This window comes from Lonchura striata, unplaced genomic scaffold, assembly GCF_046129695.1.
Source record: "Lonchura striata isolate bLonStr1 unplaced genomic scaffold, bLonStr1.mat Scaffold_232, whole genome shotgun sequence".
Taxonomy (NCBI): Eukaryota; Metazoa; Chordata; class Aves; order Passeriformes; family Estrildidae; genus Lonchura; species Lonchura striata.
In genome coordinates, this window is record NW_027461141.1 from 29,146 (window position 1) to 44,446 (window position 15,301).

The 15,301-nt window shown below is 42.0% G+C and overlaps 2 protein-coding genes and 1 long non-coding RNA gene across 3 annotated transcripts; 1 reads left to right on the plus strand and 2 right to left on the minus strand.

Moving 5' to 3' along the window:
- Positions 1 to 2,757: 2,757 nt before the first annotated feature.
- LOC110468747 (gamma-aminobutyric acid receptor-associated protein-like 2) lies at positions 2,758 to 7,720 on the minus strand. Its single transcript, XM_021526876.2, has 4 exons — positions 7,367 to 7,720; positions 7,000 to 7,055; positions 4,905 to 5,077; positions 2,758 to 3,360 (listed from the first exon to the last, which is right to left on the minus strand). The coding sequence occupies exons 1-4, from the start codon at positions 7,398 to 7,400 to the stop codon at positions 3,270 to 3,272; spliced, it is 354 nt and encodes a 117-aa protein (XP_021382551.1). The 5' UTR covers positions 7,401 to 7,720; the 3' UTR covers positions 2,758 to 3,269.
- LOC144248659 (transmembrane protein 231) lies at positions 7,718 to 12,990 on the plus strand. Its single transcript, XM_077790695.1, has 7 exons — positions 7,718 to 8,046; positions 8,124 to 8,293; positions 9,289 to 9,417; positions 10,776 to 10,919; positions 11,214 to 11,295; positions 11,420 to 11,525; positions 12,298 to 12,990. The coding sequence occupies exons 1-7, from the start codon at positions 7,905 to 7,907 to the stop codon at positions 12,485 to 12,487; spliced, it is 963 nt and encodes a 320-aa protein (XP_077646821.1). The 5' UTR covers positions 7,718 to 7,904; the 3' UTR covers positions 12,488 to 12,990.
- Positions 9,510 to 15,296, minus strand: LOC110468748 (uncharacterized). Its single transcript, XR_002465145.3, has 2 exons — positions 15,033 to 15,296; positions 9,510 to 9,984 (listed from the first exon to the last, which is right to left on the minus strand). It is a non-coding gene; the product is annotated as an uncharacterized LOC110468748 (long non-coding RNA).
- Between the last annotated feature and the right edge of the window lie 5 nt (positions 15,297 to 15,301).

Here is a 15,301-nt window from a genome sequence, read left to right on the forward strand (position 1 = left end):
GGCTAAGCCTGTGGGATTTCATCCTCAACTGGATGGCATTTCTGTGACAGAAAATTAGTATTTAAATGCTGCATTAGTTTCATTTGAAAATGTCAGGAAATGCTGTTGGCAGTACCATGAAACTGCTCTGAAAATCAGAAGGGGAAAAATTGAGAGATAAGAAATAAAAGTTCCTGCTTTTGTAATTGGTAGCAAACTACACTTGGATCATTGTCAGCAGGTCTTTGGAAGAATTGCTCCTGGAAAGTAATAGTTGATATGTTCCAAGCCTGTATCACTCCTTTGCGCTGGAATAGCTGACACCCCAAAACAAAGATAGGCAAGGCACAGGGAGGACAGCAGAATGCAGAGACTGCCACAGGAGAGCAGAGTTAGCAGGGAGGGAAGCAGCAGGAATGAAGTGCCCACACTGCATGGTTAATGAGAACAAGCAAACAATTGGTAGCGGGAGTGGCAGAGCACAGGAGGGGGCACCAAGATTCTCATTGTATGTGTAAAATGAGAACATCTGTATTACCCAGATAGATCCTTGCCTGTCCCAAACTTGTTTGGGGACCAATGGCTCCTAATTGCCAGGACAAAGAAACTGTATTTGAGTGGGATGTCTTTAACAGCATCACTGTTAGAGGTGTCGTTCTGTTTTCAATCATAGTAAGAAGGCAGGACAGACTGCTTATCTTTAAGAAAGTCAAAACCAGAGCATAGAAACAAGTGGTTTTGTGCAAGGGTAGAAGTAATCATGTTTGACCTTGAGGCTGCAGTTCTATAAGATCAGATGCTAACATCCCATTGTCTTTGGAAAAGCGAGGTTTTGGTCTTGAGAGTGTGCTTCCACTGCTCACCTTAACACAGGCTGGAAGGCTTACTGATCTCAGTACATTGCAAGTAAACTGAAGACTATTTAGATTACTGTACTTGCAGAAAAACAAACCATGAGCCCAAAAGAAGATGCAGCCTTTCACTAGGAGTTACAAGACCTCTGCAGTAAATTCATTAAGTACTAGAGGAAAGGAAGAGCTAGGGTTGTGCTGCTGAGGGCAGAATTCTGTTGGCAAGGAGGAAAGAAAGGTGTTGGAGTTTTCTCGCAGACTATCTGATAACATCATAAGAGAGTTGTAGCAACTATAGGTACATAATATATACAATTAACACATATAGATGTAGAAGCAAGATGTTTTTTGAGGAAAGACCATCTATGTGGTCTAAATTTGGTTTATAATAATGTCTATAATGTAATCATGGTCTATAATAATACACTAAATATTGACTGAATACTAAATTCATTCAGTACTGGTTTAGTTATATTGGAGATGACATTTCAATTTAGCTTAGAGATAAGTGACATGGAGGTGTTGCTGTAGGAACAGTGAGGTTATTTCTTCATTTTTTGTTCAGTGCATCAATTGAAGGGTTAACAGAAAATGAAGATCATATGGGCTCAAATGCTTTATATAATTTTACAGGAGTGTCCTATCTAAAGGGATGCATTTCACCTCTGCATTTCAAAAGGAAACCTCTTGATGTTTTATTGCCATTTTATGTGGACCACCAGATGAAAAGCTAAGTTACTGCTGTAGAATATTTATCCTTACATTCTCTGTAACCACTTGCGTGTCTGGGCTCCTAAATCTAAACTAATAAACACAGAAATGTTAAAGAGAGTAGTTATGTGGAGGGTTTAGGAGCTTATGAAGGGAAAATTTGCCTCAGTCGTAACATCTTCCCTTGATTTAGATACATCAGTTTACTAACATGTAATTAACTTTATTTAGCATTTTTAAGTGTTTCTTACTCCTTTGTTAACAGCTAAGAAAAAATATTACTTGGTAACAGTAGAAAAACGGTAATATTTCAGCATAAAGGAAACAGAATATTTTCCAGTAATAAAAGGTAATTTAAAAAATGACAGATGAAACCACTTTTCTTCATTCTGAATCAAAAATTCTGTTAAGAGTAAACATTAATGTGTGAAAAGGGAGTTAGAAGTAATTCAGGATGGAAGCACTGACAGAATGTTTCCTAAAGCAGTGGTTTACAATGCAGCACTATTCTGACTAATGAAAGGCTTACTGAGATCAACAACACATTTTCACATGCAATAAGCACATACATCAGTTACTCTGTCAAGCCACAGTAATAGGGTAGTGTCAACCTTTCACAGGCTCCTATGCTCACATTTTGGAGTCTTTCTGCCAATACTTGTGAATGACTGCAGAGCTGAACAATTCTAGGCATAATATATCTTCATGGGGATTTGAGTTAGTATGAATTTAAGTTTGGAAAGTGGTAAATTTCCACTGTAACTGGAAGCATTTTAAAAACTAGATTCTTAGGCACCACATAGTGTGAAAATGAATTAAAAATTTTAAAAGGAGTATAAAATGTATTTAGCATTTCCTTGCTGGCTTAGGAAGGTCAAAGTGATGCTACTTCAACACGATGTTATCCTCTGATATCAGAGTGTGAACTCCAGCACTGTGCAATTAGGTCAATTAGCTGGTTTTCCCACCCTCTCCCACACAATCCAAGGGTTTGCCTCTGCCTATAAACAGAAGTAGCTGTGAGATACAGTAGCTCTGAAGCTATTGGTTTTGAAACCTACAAAGAGGTTGTTTCTTCCTGGTATCAACAGCCACACACTAAAGTTTGAGAAGCTGTACAATGTCTGGTAAGTAACAGAAACAGCTGTGTAGCATCTAGTAAATGCGATGAGTAACTTTCTGGCCAAAGTGAAGGTAAAGAAATAACAGCACTGCCTGTTTTTGACAGGAATTTTTATTGTATTTGTTTGTTAATTGAGAAAGGAACATACTAGCTTAATTTAACACGATCAGCATCTTGCTTCTGGCTTTGGATAAGCTAGCAAATCCAGTGTTTCCAATAATTATTTATTGTTTTTATTTTTCTTAAACTGACATCTCAAAACAGAATAAATGTGTGTTCTTCTCTTCATGTTTTAGTAGCCCAACTACTTTGCTTTATTATTTAATCAGTGTCATCAAATGCCACCCCCCCCGCTCCCCCCCCCCCCCCAAAGAACTGAGGCTCTGGGAATTCATAGCTGTGAGGAAAAAAAAATGCACAAAACCAACAAAACTTTCTTTTTATAACTTAACAGTCTAATAAAACAAGACCTAGCAATATATTAAGAAATAAATCCAGTTACAAATGCATGTATATAGAAGGAACTTCTGAGGATGTCAGAACAAAAAATGATCGGCTATTTACAAGATACACAGCAGGATGGTACAGTAGCCAAGACCCACCATTCAGAAACCAAATGTGTTCTCTCCACTGTAGGCAACATACAAGAAGCCATCCTCATCCTTTTCCTTCTCATAAAGTTGTCCCATAGTTAAGCTTGAAAGGGAAAGAGAGAAATGGTTTGCTTGGCTCATGCAAGTTGTCAGTGTTAACAGAACCTCATATAAACGAGGATTAATAAAAGCTAAAAATTTTAAGTCTGTGTATAGGTTAGAATACAAAAAATGAGGGCAAACAAAAAGCAGTTGCCTCCTAAGTTAGGCAAATGATCCTGGACTCTGCAGAGAGTAATTTTTTTATATTTCTTCACAAATGTCTTTGTCAGAATGCTTCCTTATTTTGAAAAGAAAAATTTATATTTTGAAAAGAAAAAGAAACCCTAGCAATTACTTGGCTGGTCAGCTGCTCCAGCCATCTAGCTACAGATGGTTGGAGCAGTAGACATCAGTTGGGTGCACAAATGAAGCCTTCTCAGCTCACCTTTCTCTGACTTCCCAAAACTGAGAAAAGGCTAATGAACTGAAAGATGGAGATGGATGTGAGTAACGGGGAAAAACAACGTCATTCTGCCCAAGAGAGGAGCTGGGAAGATTTGTAAGCAGTACTTGAAATGGAAGAGAATTTGGTGAGTAGTAAATAGATCACCAATCCTTAACATCCTTCTCTCTTCATACAGTTTATTACATAAACTGAAGCCTGTGAGATGAGCAGAGCCATGAATAGATTGTGGTTTTGTTTATCAGTTAAGAAGTTACTATTTTTACATTAATATTGAATGATCAAAGCCCTGTTTTTCTAACTGAGATGTGACATCTCATTATGAACATATGAGAAGAGACAATGGATCTCTGTTTCCTGCTCCTAGGAATTCTATAATACTGTTATAAAGATGACATATAGGCATTCTCAGTACTGTTAGAAGAAAACAAGCAGAGAAGGATGGTTCTCATGGGTCCCTATTGTGTATCAGGTTACCTGGAGGGACTCTTTATTTTATAGTTAAGTATTAAGAATAATATCACATCTAAGGCATGTAACAGCATACTATTTCCTTAAATGTTACTAAGGTGTCTAGTGTAGAAAGTTGTAGTTGCTGCTTCTACTATATTCTGTATGTCACAGAAAACAATGAAACTTATTCCTATGTAAAAGCAATGCAAAAGAAAAACCTTTCTACTGCAATTATTCCTTTTTTCATAGAAGAAAATAATTTAAAAAAAAAGAACCAACAACTAGTTTACAATTTCTTTGTAAACTGAGAGACTATTGGTTTTTTCAAAATAATTTGTGGCACTTATTTAATGTGCAACCTTTTTTTCTTATACTGAGAATCATTGTTTTCTTGACATTGATGATGCACGTGTTTTTGCACTCAACCAAATGCAATGACACAGTAACTGCAAAGCTCACCCTTATGCCATGGAAGTAAATCACAGTATATTTTTCAGTCACCCTTCCTTTCAGCCTAGCTCAAGAAATAAGACGTTTATCAAATTCATGAGGAAAAAAACTCTTAGTGAGATTAAGATGTGAGAGACATCTAAAATCATCAAATGAGCCTCGAAGAGTGATTTTACTGACCCCCTAATATGCACAGGCTTGCTGTAATGATTCTGAATACCAAGTGAATAGCCTCTCACCTGGATTGTGGGACAGTCTTGTCTACAAAGAGGAATATTGCCTTCTCAGATGGCAGTTGAATCCTCTTCCTGATGATCCACATGAACTGGGCCACGGTGATGTCGGACGGAACTAAGTACTTCCTCTTGTCAATATCAACAATCTGAGATCCTGAGACCTTCTCCACTATGACCTGTAAAGTGCAGGTGTGAAGGTCAGGCTGTTCAGGATTGGTATGAACAGACAGCTTTGGTAGATCGCTTGCTCATACAGGCTTACAATGGTGAGTAGAGGGGATGAACAAAAAGGTTTCCTGACCACAACCAAATCAGAGGTAGAACTGGCTCAGCACTGTAAAACCTGATTTTACAGCTGCACTAAAACTCCTGTTTATACACACAATGGCTTGAAACTTCCTGTGCCTGTGTTTGGCAGTCATGGTGTAAAAAGGAGTGTTATGCCTTAAAAGACACCTGTGACAGGAAAGTACGCACATCACTTAACCTTGTATACACTGATGATATGAAATTACTGCAATGTGGACCCAAAGCTGAGAATGAACCAGCAGTGTACTCTGGATACAAGTAAGGCTAATAGTGTCCTGGACTGCATTAGGCAAAGGACTGGAAGGTGATCCTTCCCCTGTACTGGTACTGGCTACCTTTGTATTCTGCTGAACTGACATTTAGAGTATTCCATCATTGCTTCGAAAATGAGAAACTGACTACAGAAAAGAAAGATAGCAAGATCGCTACAAACAAAACCAAAAAAATAAACAGAAAGCAACAGGTATGGGGGGAAGGATAATTAAGTACTGCTTGTGAAAGAGAGCCGATGCTCATTGTACTACACAGACTGATTCTTGAAGGAAAAACACAGGAGGTCAGGAAATGGGGTTTACAAGAGGTTCCAGGGTCTCCATTCCTTAGCTCTGCATTCTACTTGAAATATGAAGTTTGAAAAACACTTCTGACTGTTACATTGATACCAGCTATTTGGTATCAATGGTATGCAGCTCAATTTGAATAATCAAGCAGAAAACACATACTGGTCCAGATAAAGGATTGCTGCAATTTGAGATTCAATTCCTGTATCTGTCTACACCTTGCTGTCCATTCCTGATACAGCAGCATGTCATTGTGACTCACATGATGAGTTTCTGTGTTTCTTGTCCCTCCAAGGTTATCAAGGATATTTTTGAAATGGATACATGGATACTGTGGAGATGTATGGTCATTAGGGATGCTGCAGTCTACGTGGGAGGGAATAGTTAGTTATTCAAGAGGGAACAGCAAGGATCATATCAGCTCGCCAGATTGCAACTGGAGAAAATCTTGTGACTAGGTGCAACTGAGCAGCAGAAAAAGTCAATGGGAATGAAGATTTTTCTCTGGGCTCTCTGCTAACAGAAAAGTTACTTACCAAAAGGTGAGAGGCAGGTGTGGCACTAACTGGCATGTGGTAAGATGGGATGTAGGAAATTTTACACTCAAGCAAGTAAGGTGAGAATGTGGGCATGTTGCTAGCTGTTACATAAGGATGTGAACTGTGGTCTTTTTGGAGACTGAAACATGGTAAAAGGGATTGCAGAGAGAAGAAAGCTCATTCATTATTTAGCAGATTGATAGGTATTAATGCAGAAAGGAAGGGTCACCACTTGCACTGGCTCTTCAAACAACAGGGTTTGCATGGGGAAATGCACCATGATGACTGGTTATAGGCTTGGAATACGTGAGGGTTATCATCTAACCAATTTAGCCAGGCTGGAAGATGGTCAAGCTTTCAGTAGTTTTCATAATATTTCTAAGGATCAGGCACAATCTTCTAGACAATGAAGGTATTTGCTGGGATGCAATTGCCACGAGAAGAAAGCAGGACCATGATATATCATAAAAATCCTTGGAAAGTTTTTAGAAAGCTTATTTGTCAATATGCACTGGGACAGAGGAGAAAATGTTGGAGTAGTCAGATGTGTTTGGGGCTTCTTTAAAACATCTAAGGACACAAAAAGGAAAATTAATTTACTTTGTAGGAACTCATCAGAGTGGGCAGGATGGAAACAGTGTATCCACCTTTGCCTGTAAGTACTCTGTTGAAGCTGGCTTGACTACTCACCGGGACACGGTCGGGGTATTTGGCTCGGATTTTTGCGGACTCGACACATCTGTGCTCTGTGAACAAAACTCGTAATTAGTCATTGCATAGTAATTATACTGCCGGTGTCCTAGGCCGAGAAGGCAACGCCGGCAGGGCCGTGAGCCTGCCGGGATCGCGATCATATTCTCGCCTCCGAGCGGGTCTCTCTAGCTTTTCTGGGAGACCGTCCCCGGGCATCACACGACCCTTCGGCGAGGACCTCCAGCGGCTGTCCACCCACAGACAAGACGACCGCCTGGGGAAGCCGACCGCGACAGATGGCGACGCGGGAGACCGAGGAAGCGGCGCCGCTGCCAGGCAGCGCCTGGCCCAGACCCACCCTTACCCAACGCGTGGTCTTCCTTGAACATCCACTTCATGATGCAGGCGGGCGGGGAGCGAAGCCAGAGGCGGCGAGGCCCGTGTGCGGGGGGCGGGGGCTCGTGCCGGGCCTGTCGCTGTCACGGTCCCTGTCACAACAACAGCCGCGGCACGGCAGGCGGGACTTCCGGCTCGCCTGCCCCACGGCAACCGCTCGAGCAGCCGCGCTTCTTCCGGCCGGGGATCGCGGGGCGGGGCTGTTGCATCCGGGCACGGAGTCACCTGCCGGGTGCGAAGCCGCCCTCAGGGCTCCCGGGGCACTCGAAGCCGCTCCACAGACTTCGTCGCCCAAGCGGGTGTCCCCATCCGCGTGTCTCCATCCCGCTGCCGGGCGCTATCTCGCCGACGGCCCCGGGAGGCAGTGGTGCGCGTTCATTGGCTGATACGCCCGTGCCCTCGGCGCTGATTGGAACGGCTTCTCGTCAGTCCGAGGCTCCGCCCAGTGCAAACGCTGTAGGCGCGGGCGGGGGCGGCCGGTGAGAGTGCAGGAGGGGTTGCTCGTCATGGCTGGCGTGGAGCTGTTCTCGCATCCCACGCTGTACACGCGCTACCGGGCTGGATTCTGCTCCGCCGCGGCACTGGCGCTTTTGCTCATCACGGCGCTCACCTATGTGCCCCCGCTGCTGGTGGCCTACCGGAGCCACGGTGAGCGCTACTGGGACCCCACGCGGCCCGACCGGGCCTGGCGCAGTCCTGAAACCTCGTGCCGTTTCTGCCCTCAGGTTTCTGGCTGAAGCAGAGCGCGTACCTGGAGCAGCCCACCGTTCGTTTCCGGTACGAGGCTCTCTTCGTCGCCACCATCGGGTCCGGCCCGGGCAGCTTCTTGGCGTGGAGCACATTCCCAGCGTTCAACAGGCTCCAGGAGGACCGGCTCCGAGTCCCGCTCCTGTCGGTAGGCTTGCCCGGGGCGGCCCGACAACAGTGGCGAGAAGCGAGGCTGCAGAGTGGAGCCAGTGGACCGGTAGCCGGCTCAGGGCACGAGTGCTGATGGCGCTTTTGAACGGGTGGCCCGTCAGGCACTGCTGCCTTCAGGTAGCAGCAGCTTTATGTATAACCTTGTGCCTCACATCGGGATTTTGTGGAATTTTAATGAGTCCCGTTTCACTCCCTCTCAGTGTTACTGAATCATAGCATTACTTAGATTGGAAAAAGCCCGTAAGATCAAGCCCTACCAATTTTGCCACTAAACCATGTCCATAAGCACCGCTGGTGGTTTGTGTGAACACCGGTTTACTTTCATCAAATTAATTGCACCACTCTCCCCTGGCCACATGACTTACCATGATGGGGAGTTTGCAGGGTACCTCTAGATCTGGAAGTAGATACGTGCCTTCAGAAGAACATGTTGCTTTTCTCTCTGGGATTTCACAGTGGCAGTTATTTTTCTGTCTGCCTCTGTAACGAGCCCTGCTATATTTTGCAAGTAGCCGAAGTACTGGACACTGTGGCACACAAGCATAGCAAGCCTTGGCTTAGAGCCAGGAATCAGCATACAAAGTCATTTTGGAGGCATGCTACAATGGCAGGAGACACAAGCCTGACCATCCGTCATATATTTGCTCTTACAGAAGATCCAGCACTAAGGCATGCTTTGTTGGCATGCAAGGAATATGGGTGGAATGGTGTAGGGCAGAAAAGACCTTGAAGTAAACTTTCCCTCCCTGGAGGGGTGTATGAGACCTTGTATAACAGACAACAGCATTGGCTTTTTATTTGTTTCTAGTCCTCTGTCTGTAAATAGTCAAGTAGCATATTACTGCATTCCTAACTCTGCAGTTTATTTGCTTCCTTGGTATGTGTGTGCTGCAGTTGTAGGGTCCCCTGGGGTTTTACTTTTTTGTTTTTCTTTCTAACAGAAATTCCTGTCTTTAAAAAAAATTTGTTTAGACTAGAGAAGAAGACAAAAATCAAGATGGCAAAATGGATTGGTTGCATTTTAAACTGGAACTTCCATTACAACCAACAGAGCACGTAGTTGGCGTTCAGCTGATTCTACTCTTTTCCTACCAGCTTTATGTGAGCATTTTTAGTTTTGTTTGTTGTGATGTATACACCCATTGTAAAATTACAGTAGTGATTATACAAAAGATGAAAAGAAACCTTGCACATTTGAAATTCCTCTGTAAGATATTTATTTTACTGAAAAATACTTAATTTTCTCCTCTGCTGTGTCATTCCTCGTCTAGCTCTCTTGCGTATTTGGATACACTTTATTAGGGTTTTTTTTTAATGTATTTTTAAGCTCTATATTCTCTTGGGCTGTAGTGCACCATACAGGACAGAAATGCACAACAATGAGTATCAGTGTGGGTGGCACCTGAAAATAACTGAGAGTCTTGCAATAGGCAGAAGGATGTGTATTCCTACACACTGCTGTGTCTTGACATAACCAGTTCATTTTTTGAGAGTCAGGCTGTTGCAGCAGCCGAAAACTCCTTAGATTTTGCTTAGCAGCTCTTGAAGCATTGGTAATCATCTGCCAGGATCTCCTCTGTCTTGTAACTGGGACGAGGAAGTATTACAGGAAGACAAGGCAATGCAGTTCTGCTGCCATGGTACCTCAAATGGCAGTGCAATTAATACCTAAAGCAAAGAGTAAACCATCAGTGCACAGAGAACCCAGGGATACATCTGAAAGGAGTAATAATACAGAGCTGTGTCGGGTGCAGCCACACAGACAAAAAGTTGTTTTCCTAGGAAGATTAGGCTGTTTCTTTAGAGAGTCTTGCTGATTGCAGATGGACAAGCTTTGCAAGCATAGCTATGTGATGCAGAAAACATTCTTAAGCCTGAGGCCCAGAATAGAGGCCCAACAGTCTTAAATTTGGGCTGAAGTATTTGGTCAGGTGTTAGTATCACAGAGAGTTATGATACGAATTAAGCACTTTTTTTATCCCACTGTAAATGTGGAAATTTTCCTTCAGACTGAATAGTAGATAAGAACTAAGGACCTACCTTCTTTATTTGGTTCTTGTTGCAGAATACAAGTCCTTGATTTTGACTTCTGAGTTTTTTTAAAGTGTGTCTCCAATGAATGTGTTTAGTCACCTTGCTGCTTTTTGACTATAGCCATGTTACGGCTAGTCAGAACTTTCTGTCATTGGCCACAGACATTGGACTTCACTGAATTTCCTGTGGAACTTTGTTGAGTTAATAAAGTTAGTTAACTATTAACTAAGGTAGTTCACTTTTTTAAAAATAGGGTTTTTTTTATTTGGTGGTCTCTTGCTTAGACTAAGGTGACGATATGAAACTTGGGAGTCCTAGAAAAATCAAATCAATGTAGAAAAAATGTGTACATACCAAGAGGTAGAAAAGTATGTTGTGTCCCTCCTCCCCCTGCTAAATTTTCTTTTTTGTGTTCACTATTTCAGAGAATGTCAACATTTGTGATGCAGAGCATGGCTTTTCTTCAGTTTTTTTCTCCTGTGCCAGGATCTCAGCTGTATGTGAATGGAGACTTGAAATTAAACCAGAGGCAATTACTTAACCACTGTGGACTGGACACCAGATACAATGTGAGGAAATGCTTTTCCCTTCCCTATCAAATCACTCCCCCCCAACCTCTTAATCCTCCTACTATCCTAGGTGACATCCTAATTATTTGTACTACCGCACAGAGCGAACTGTGAGACTTTGGAACTGGTGTTTTCTTGTTAGACTACAAGAGGGAAGAGGTTATTCTGCCAAGATGTTCAGTCTGATGTTTATGTTCATTCCTTGAAGGGCACGGTTACTTTGTGTAAGAAACTCAGTAGAATTACTGTGTGGAAGACTGGATGAATAATTAAAGTGTCTCCTTGTTGTAACAGGTGTCTGTGGTCAATGGCACAAGTCCTTTTGCAAGTGACTATGATCTAGCAAACATCATTGGAGCGTATTGGGATAGAAATGGTAAGCCTGAATGTGTAGCTACAGGACAGTAGTAGTTATATTGGCAGATGTTTTGTGAGGTATATGATTTCTGTATTAATACCTAAAAGCCCCTTAACCTGGACATTTCCTTTCTCCATTATAGTGACAACAGTCTTTTCAGATCCCAGCCCTGTTTGGATGACTGGAAGAGCAGCAGATATGCCATTTATCGTTAATGCCACCATTCATTACCCAGTGGAAGTTATCTTATATCCTTCTAAAACTGCACAAACTGTGACATAACAGGGCTGTATTATTTGAGCGATGATTGTGCCTTCATAAGCACTTTTTGCCTTTCTTTATCAGGAACCTGTGTTGCTTTTCAGCTTTGCTAAAAAGGCCTTTAAAGCAGTTTGTTAGCTATTCTCAGGGAATATTCATAATACATCTTGCTTTGGTTCTGCAGTACCTGCAGTCCCAATCTGTCACAGATGCCACTCACAAAGCATGATACTGTAATCTGTGTGACCTAAAGCAAATGATTAGAAATCTGTATGCAAGATCATCTCACTAAACAATAACTCCCGCAGTGGAGTTATTAACATCTGTTCATGTGCAGACAGACTGCAATTTTTTTATTTTGAAAAAGTAATTCTTCATTTGTTATGTTCTTCGTTCTTTTTCTTAGACAAGAACAAGTTTGCATTTAAAAGAATCTGTATGGAGCACACTTCTTACAAGATTTGTTTGCCTGCCTGAATATTAACAATAAGTATTCCTGATGACTCAGGCACAAAGTAGGTACTTTACCCAGAACTGGTTTAAATGTCTTCTAGGACAGACGTTCTCTCCAGCTCTACCATGGTTACCTACCATGGTAGAAGGCTTTTAGGTGTTTTCTATGGTTCAGAGGCTTAGCATTTATGACATAAACAGATGTATTAACAAGGTTTGTGCCTTTCTGCCTATGAGTTTCCTTGTTTAGATATTGCAATGGTAGCATCAGAATGTTCTCTATTAACACTCCTTGACTTTCTTTAAATATCAGCCAGGATTTTGGGAAATTATTAAATTTGCCTGGATCCAGTATGTCAGCATCCTCCTTATCTTTCTTTGGGTGTTTGATAGGATTAAGATGTTTTTGTTCCAGAATCAGGTGTTGACTACAATTCCAGTATCACCAGTTCTGCCTGTATCTCCAGTACTATCCTACAAACAGCACCAGTCCTGAAGAGATGCCCGAGAACACTATAGAAATGCCATTCAAAAATAGTTACCTGATTTTTTTCTCTATACACTTCTAACTTCAGAAGATCAGAATTTTGTAAGTATGTTCAAAGTATGCTCTGTTTGTGCTTCCTTTTTTAAATACATGTTCATTCATCTAATTTCTTTAGGAACACTGCTTTGGAGCTGGAAAGGTTTATATTTTTGACAGTTAAAAAGAGCCTAGTTATTTTTTTGCAACTGAAACATGTCTCAAAAACCACCTTGAAAACTGAAAATAATATGCTGAAAGTAATGACATTAACTGTTTTTACTTCTTGTAAATCAATTCTCTGCAGTCTTAGAGCTGTCAAGAGTTATTTGTACATGCATTTATGTGCACTATGAAGTGAAAAACTGCATGGATGAGTTAAGGTCAGAGATGCACTTCTGTAACTGTGGCTATACATGCTCAGCAATTTAATTATTAAATTGGATGATGAATAAATTCAAGATTGATGTGAGAAATCAGGTTTTGGGTGATAGTGTGTGCAAAATTTGCACAACCATTTACTACTGGTATTGTTACTGTAGCACCCGACCATTAATTGTGAACTGTGAATAGTAAAACAGAGAATCCTTGTATCTATTGAAAGAAAACTAGCAAAAAATTATGCCAGGGAAGCCTCAGAGTTTCAAAGTGAATAATTACCTTCAGAGCTTAAATAGTTTAGAACAGATAAAAATTATAATCACCTAGTAGACATTGAAAGACTGTGTTGGTGGTCATAGGGAAGATTATTTTATCTTCTTTTTCTGGGCTTACTTTTTATGCTAGACAAGCTTACAAGAGAAAACAACAAAATTTCCATTATTTTTTCAGTTTTGTATTAAAGAATTAATTCTAGCAAAGCAGTGTTATGGCAGGACAGAATTTAAAACAATTCTACATGCCAGAATTCTGCAAAAAATTCCAAGTGGCACTGGTTCTCTTGAACTATTAAGACACAGTGCAACTATGAAATATGAAAGAGCAGCTTAGCAGTATGCCACCTTTTGGCCATCGTCCTCTAGAATTCAACATCCTGGCACTTAGGAGAGCTACCTTTTTCAGAAATCTCCAGTTTGCTCTTGTATCTTTGAAGTCTCTATGTGGCAGTGTAGGGCTACTGATAACTGGCTTCGTATCAACATCTCCAGAGTCAAAGCAACTGTCTGCTGCTTTTTTTTGTGCTTTTAGCCACTGCACAGCATAAACGAAGGGGGCTGTGAGCTTGTTTCCCCCATATCTCAAGCTGGTGTACATTTGGTATGCTCTCCCTTGCAGCAGTAACGGTGCTTGTGTGACTGCTTGAGTTAATTCAGGGAGTTAATTGTGGTGAAGATCTTTATAATCACTTTTTTAGACAAGTCAGTTCCCTGACTGAACTTGGTATGTATCAGACAAGCATTAAGGTGGACATGAGTAAGGGGTAGAAATCTCAGGAGAGACCACAGGACCGCAGTTTAAGGGTTTGAATGTTCTACTCACACAAAAATGGAATGTGTAAGAATCTTCCTCCAAGCTGAACAGAAGTCTGTTTAGGTGGTGATGGAAACATGGAAGAGACTAATGCTCGAAAGCCACAGTACTGGGAGACTCCATTAATCCCTCTCTCACTTTTCTCTCCTGTTGTAGCCTTTCACATTAATTTAGAACAAGTGATGCTGCTGAGAGCAACAGTTCAGTGAATGCATGTGAAATAAGAAATTAAGATCAGGTCTAGTTCCAGAAATACAGAGAAAAATATCCTTAACATTCTCTTTTCCTTTAATGGAGAAAACTGGAAAAAATCCTCTACAGTAATGTAATCAAAGAACTATATACATTAAGAGGAGGCAATCGAAAGAGTTATTTACTTGCAGGTGGCATGTAATTGCTGAATATGACCTGAAGCCATCCCTCCATTTCTTGTCAAAGAGGTGCTTCATGACTGGGACTAGTAACTGAATGCAGGGTAAAAGGAGCTGTAAAGGCACTCTGCTGTGCTCACTTCCTGGATGACTTTTTATACTGACCGATATTCTTGGTTCATAGTTCTGAGCTTGAAGAGATACTCTACTTTTGTAAGTAACCAAGCAATAGAAAAATAAGCAAGATTTTATAGCTTAAGCAACAAACTGAACTACACTGGAAAAATACATACCTGAGAATCCACCGCAACCTGCATTAGAAGAGGTTTAGAGCCTCTTAAAGAGCCTTTCTCAGAAAGCTATCTGCAAGGACTCTTCCTTCAGCTTGCAAAGCAACACAAAAAGTCAAAACCACTACCATGCACCTTAGTGCTACTACACAGATCTTCTCTCTATACATATGACAGAACAATCTAAATGCTCGTCATTGAGAAAGGACACGGTGGATCCCTAGGATTAATCAAGGTTCTGTAAGAAGGAAAAAGAAAGCAGCTTTAAGTTAAAAGTCCTATGCATAAACTGACGTGCGAACATGGCCGTGTAAGAGCCATGCTTCGGGAGTGTTTTAAGAGGTGGAACTGGGAGAAAATAAACCACGTCGCTGCTTTTTAACTCACCAAGCCCGTTTTGCGGGGGGCATTATCCTCGTTCTTCTCGCACGAGGCGAGCGAGACGCGGCCGCACCGAGCTCTGTTCGCCTGGGAGTGCTGGGCGGAATGGAGGGAGGAGGCGGGGGCTGGGGGCAGCTGGGACAGGAAGGCCCGAGGCACGTGGGACCCTGCGGCGGAGAGGTGGTGTTGCCACGGGCCGGTTTCGGCGAGCCAGCAGGGACCCTGCGGGGCGGGCGGCCCAGGACGCACGTGCCTGCGGGCCGGGCGCCACTGCC

Coding starts and splice junctions, on each gene's coding strand:
- LOC110468747 (XM_021526876.2), bottom strand. CDS start 7,400: ATGAAGTGGATGTTCAAGGAAGACCACGCGTTGG. Junction 7,056..7,366: donor CAAGGAAGACCACGCGTTGG/GTAAGGGTGGGT, acceptor TTTTGTTCACAG/AGCACAGATGTGTCGAGTCC. Junction 5,078..6,999: donor AATACCCCGACCGTGTCCCG/GTGAGTAGTCAA, acceptor TGCACTTTACAG/GTCATAGTGGAGAAGGTCTC.
- LOC144248659 (XM_077790695.1), top strand. CDS start 7,905: ATGGCTGGCGTGGAGCTGTTCTCGCATCCCACGCTGTACACGCGCTAC. Junction 8,294..9,288: donor TCCGAGTCCCGCTCCTGTCG/GTAGGCTTGCCC, acceptor AAATTTGTTTAG/ACTAGAGAAGAAGACAAAAA. Junction 11,296..11,419: donor AGCGTATTGGGATAGAAATG/GTAAGCCTGAAT, acceptor TCTCCATTATAG/TGACAACAGTCTTTTCAGAT.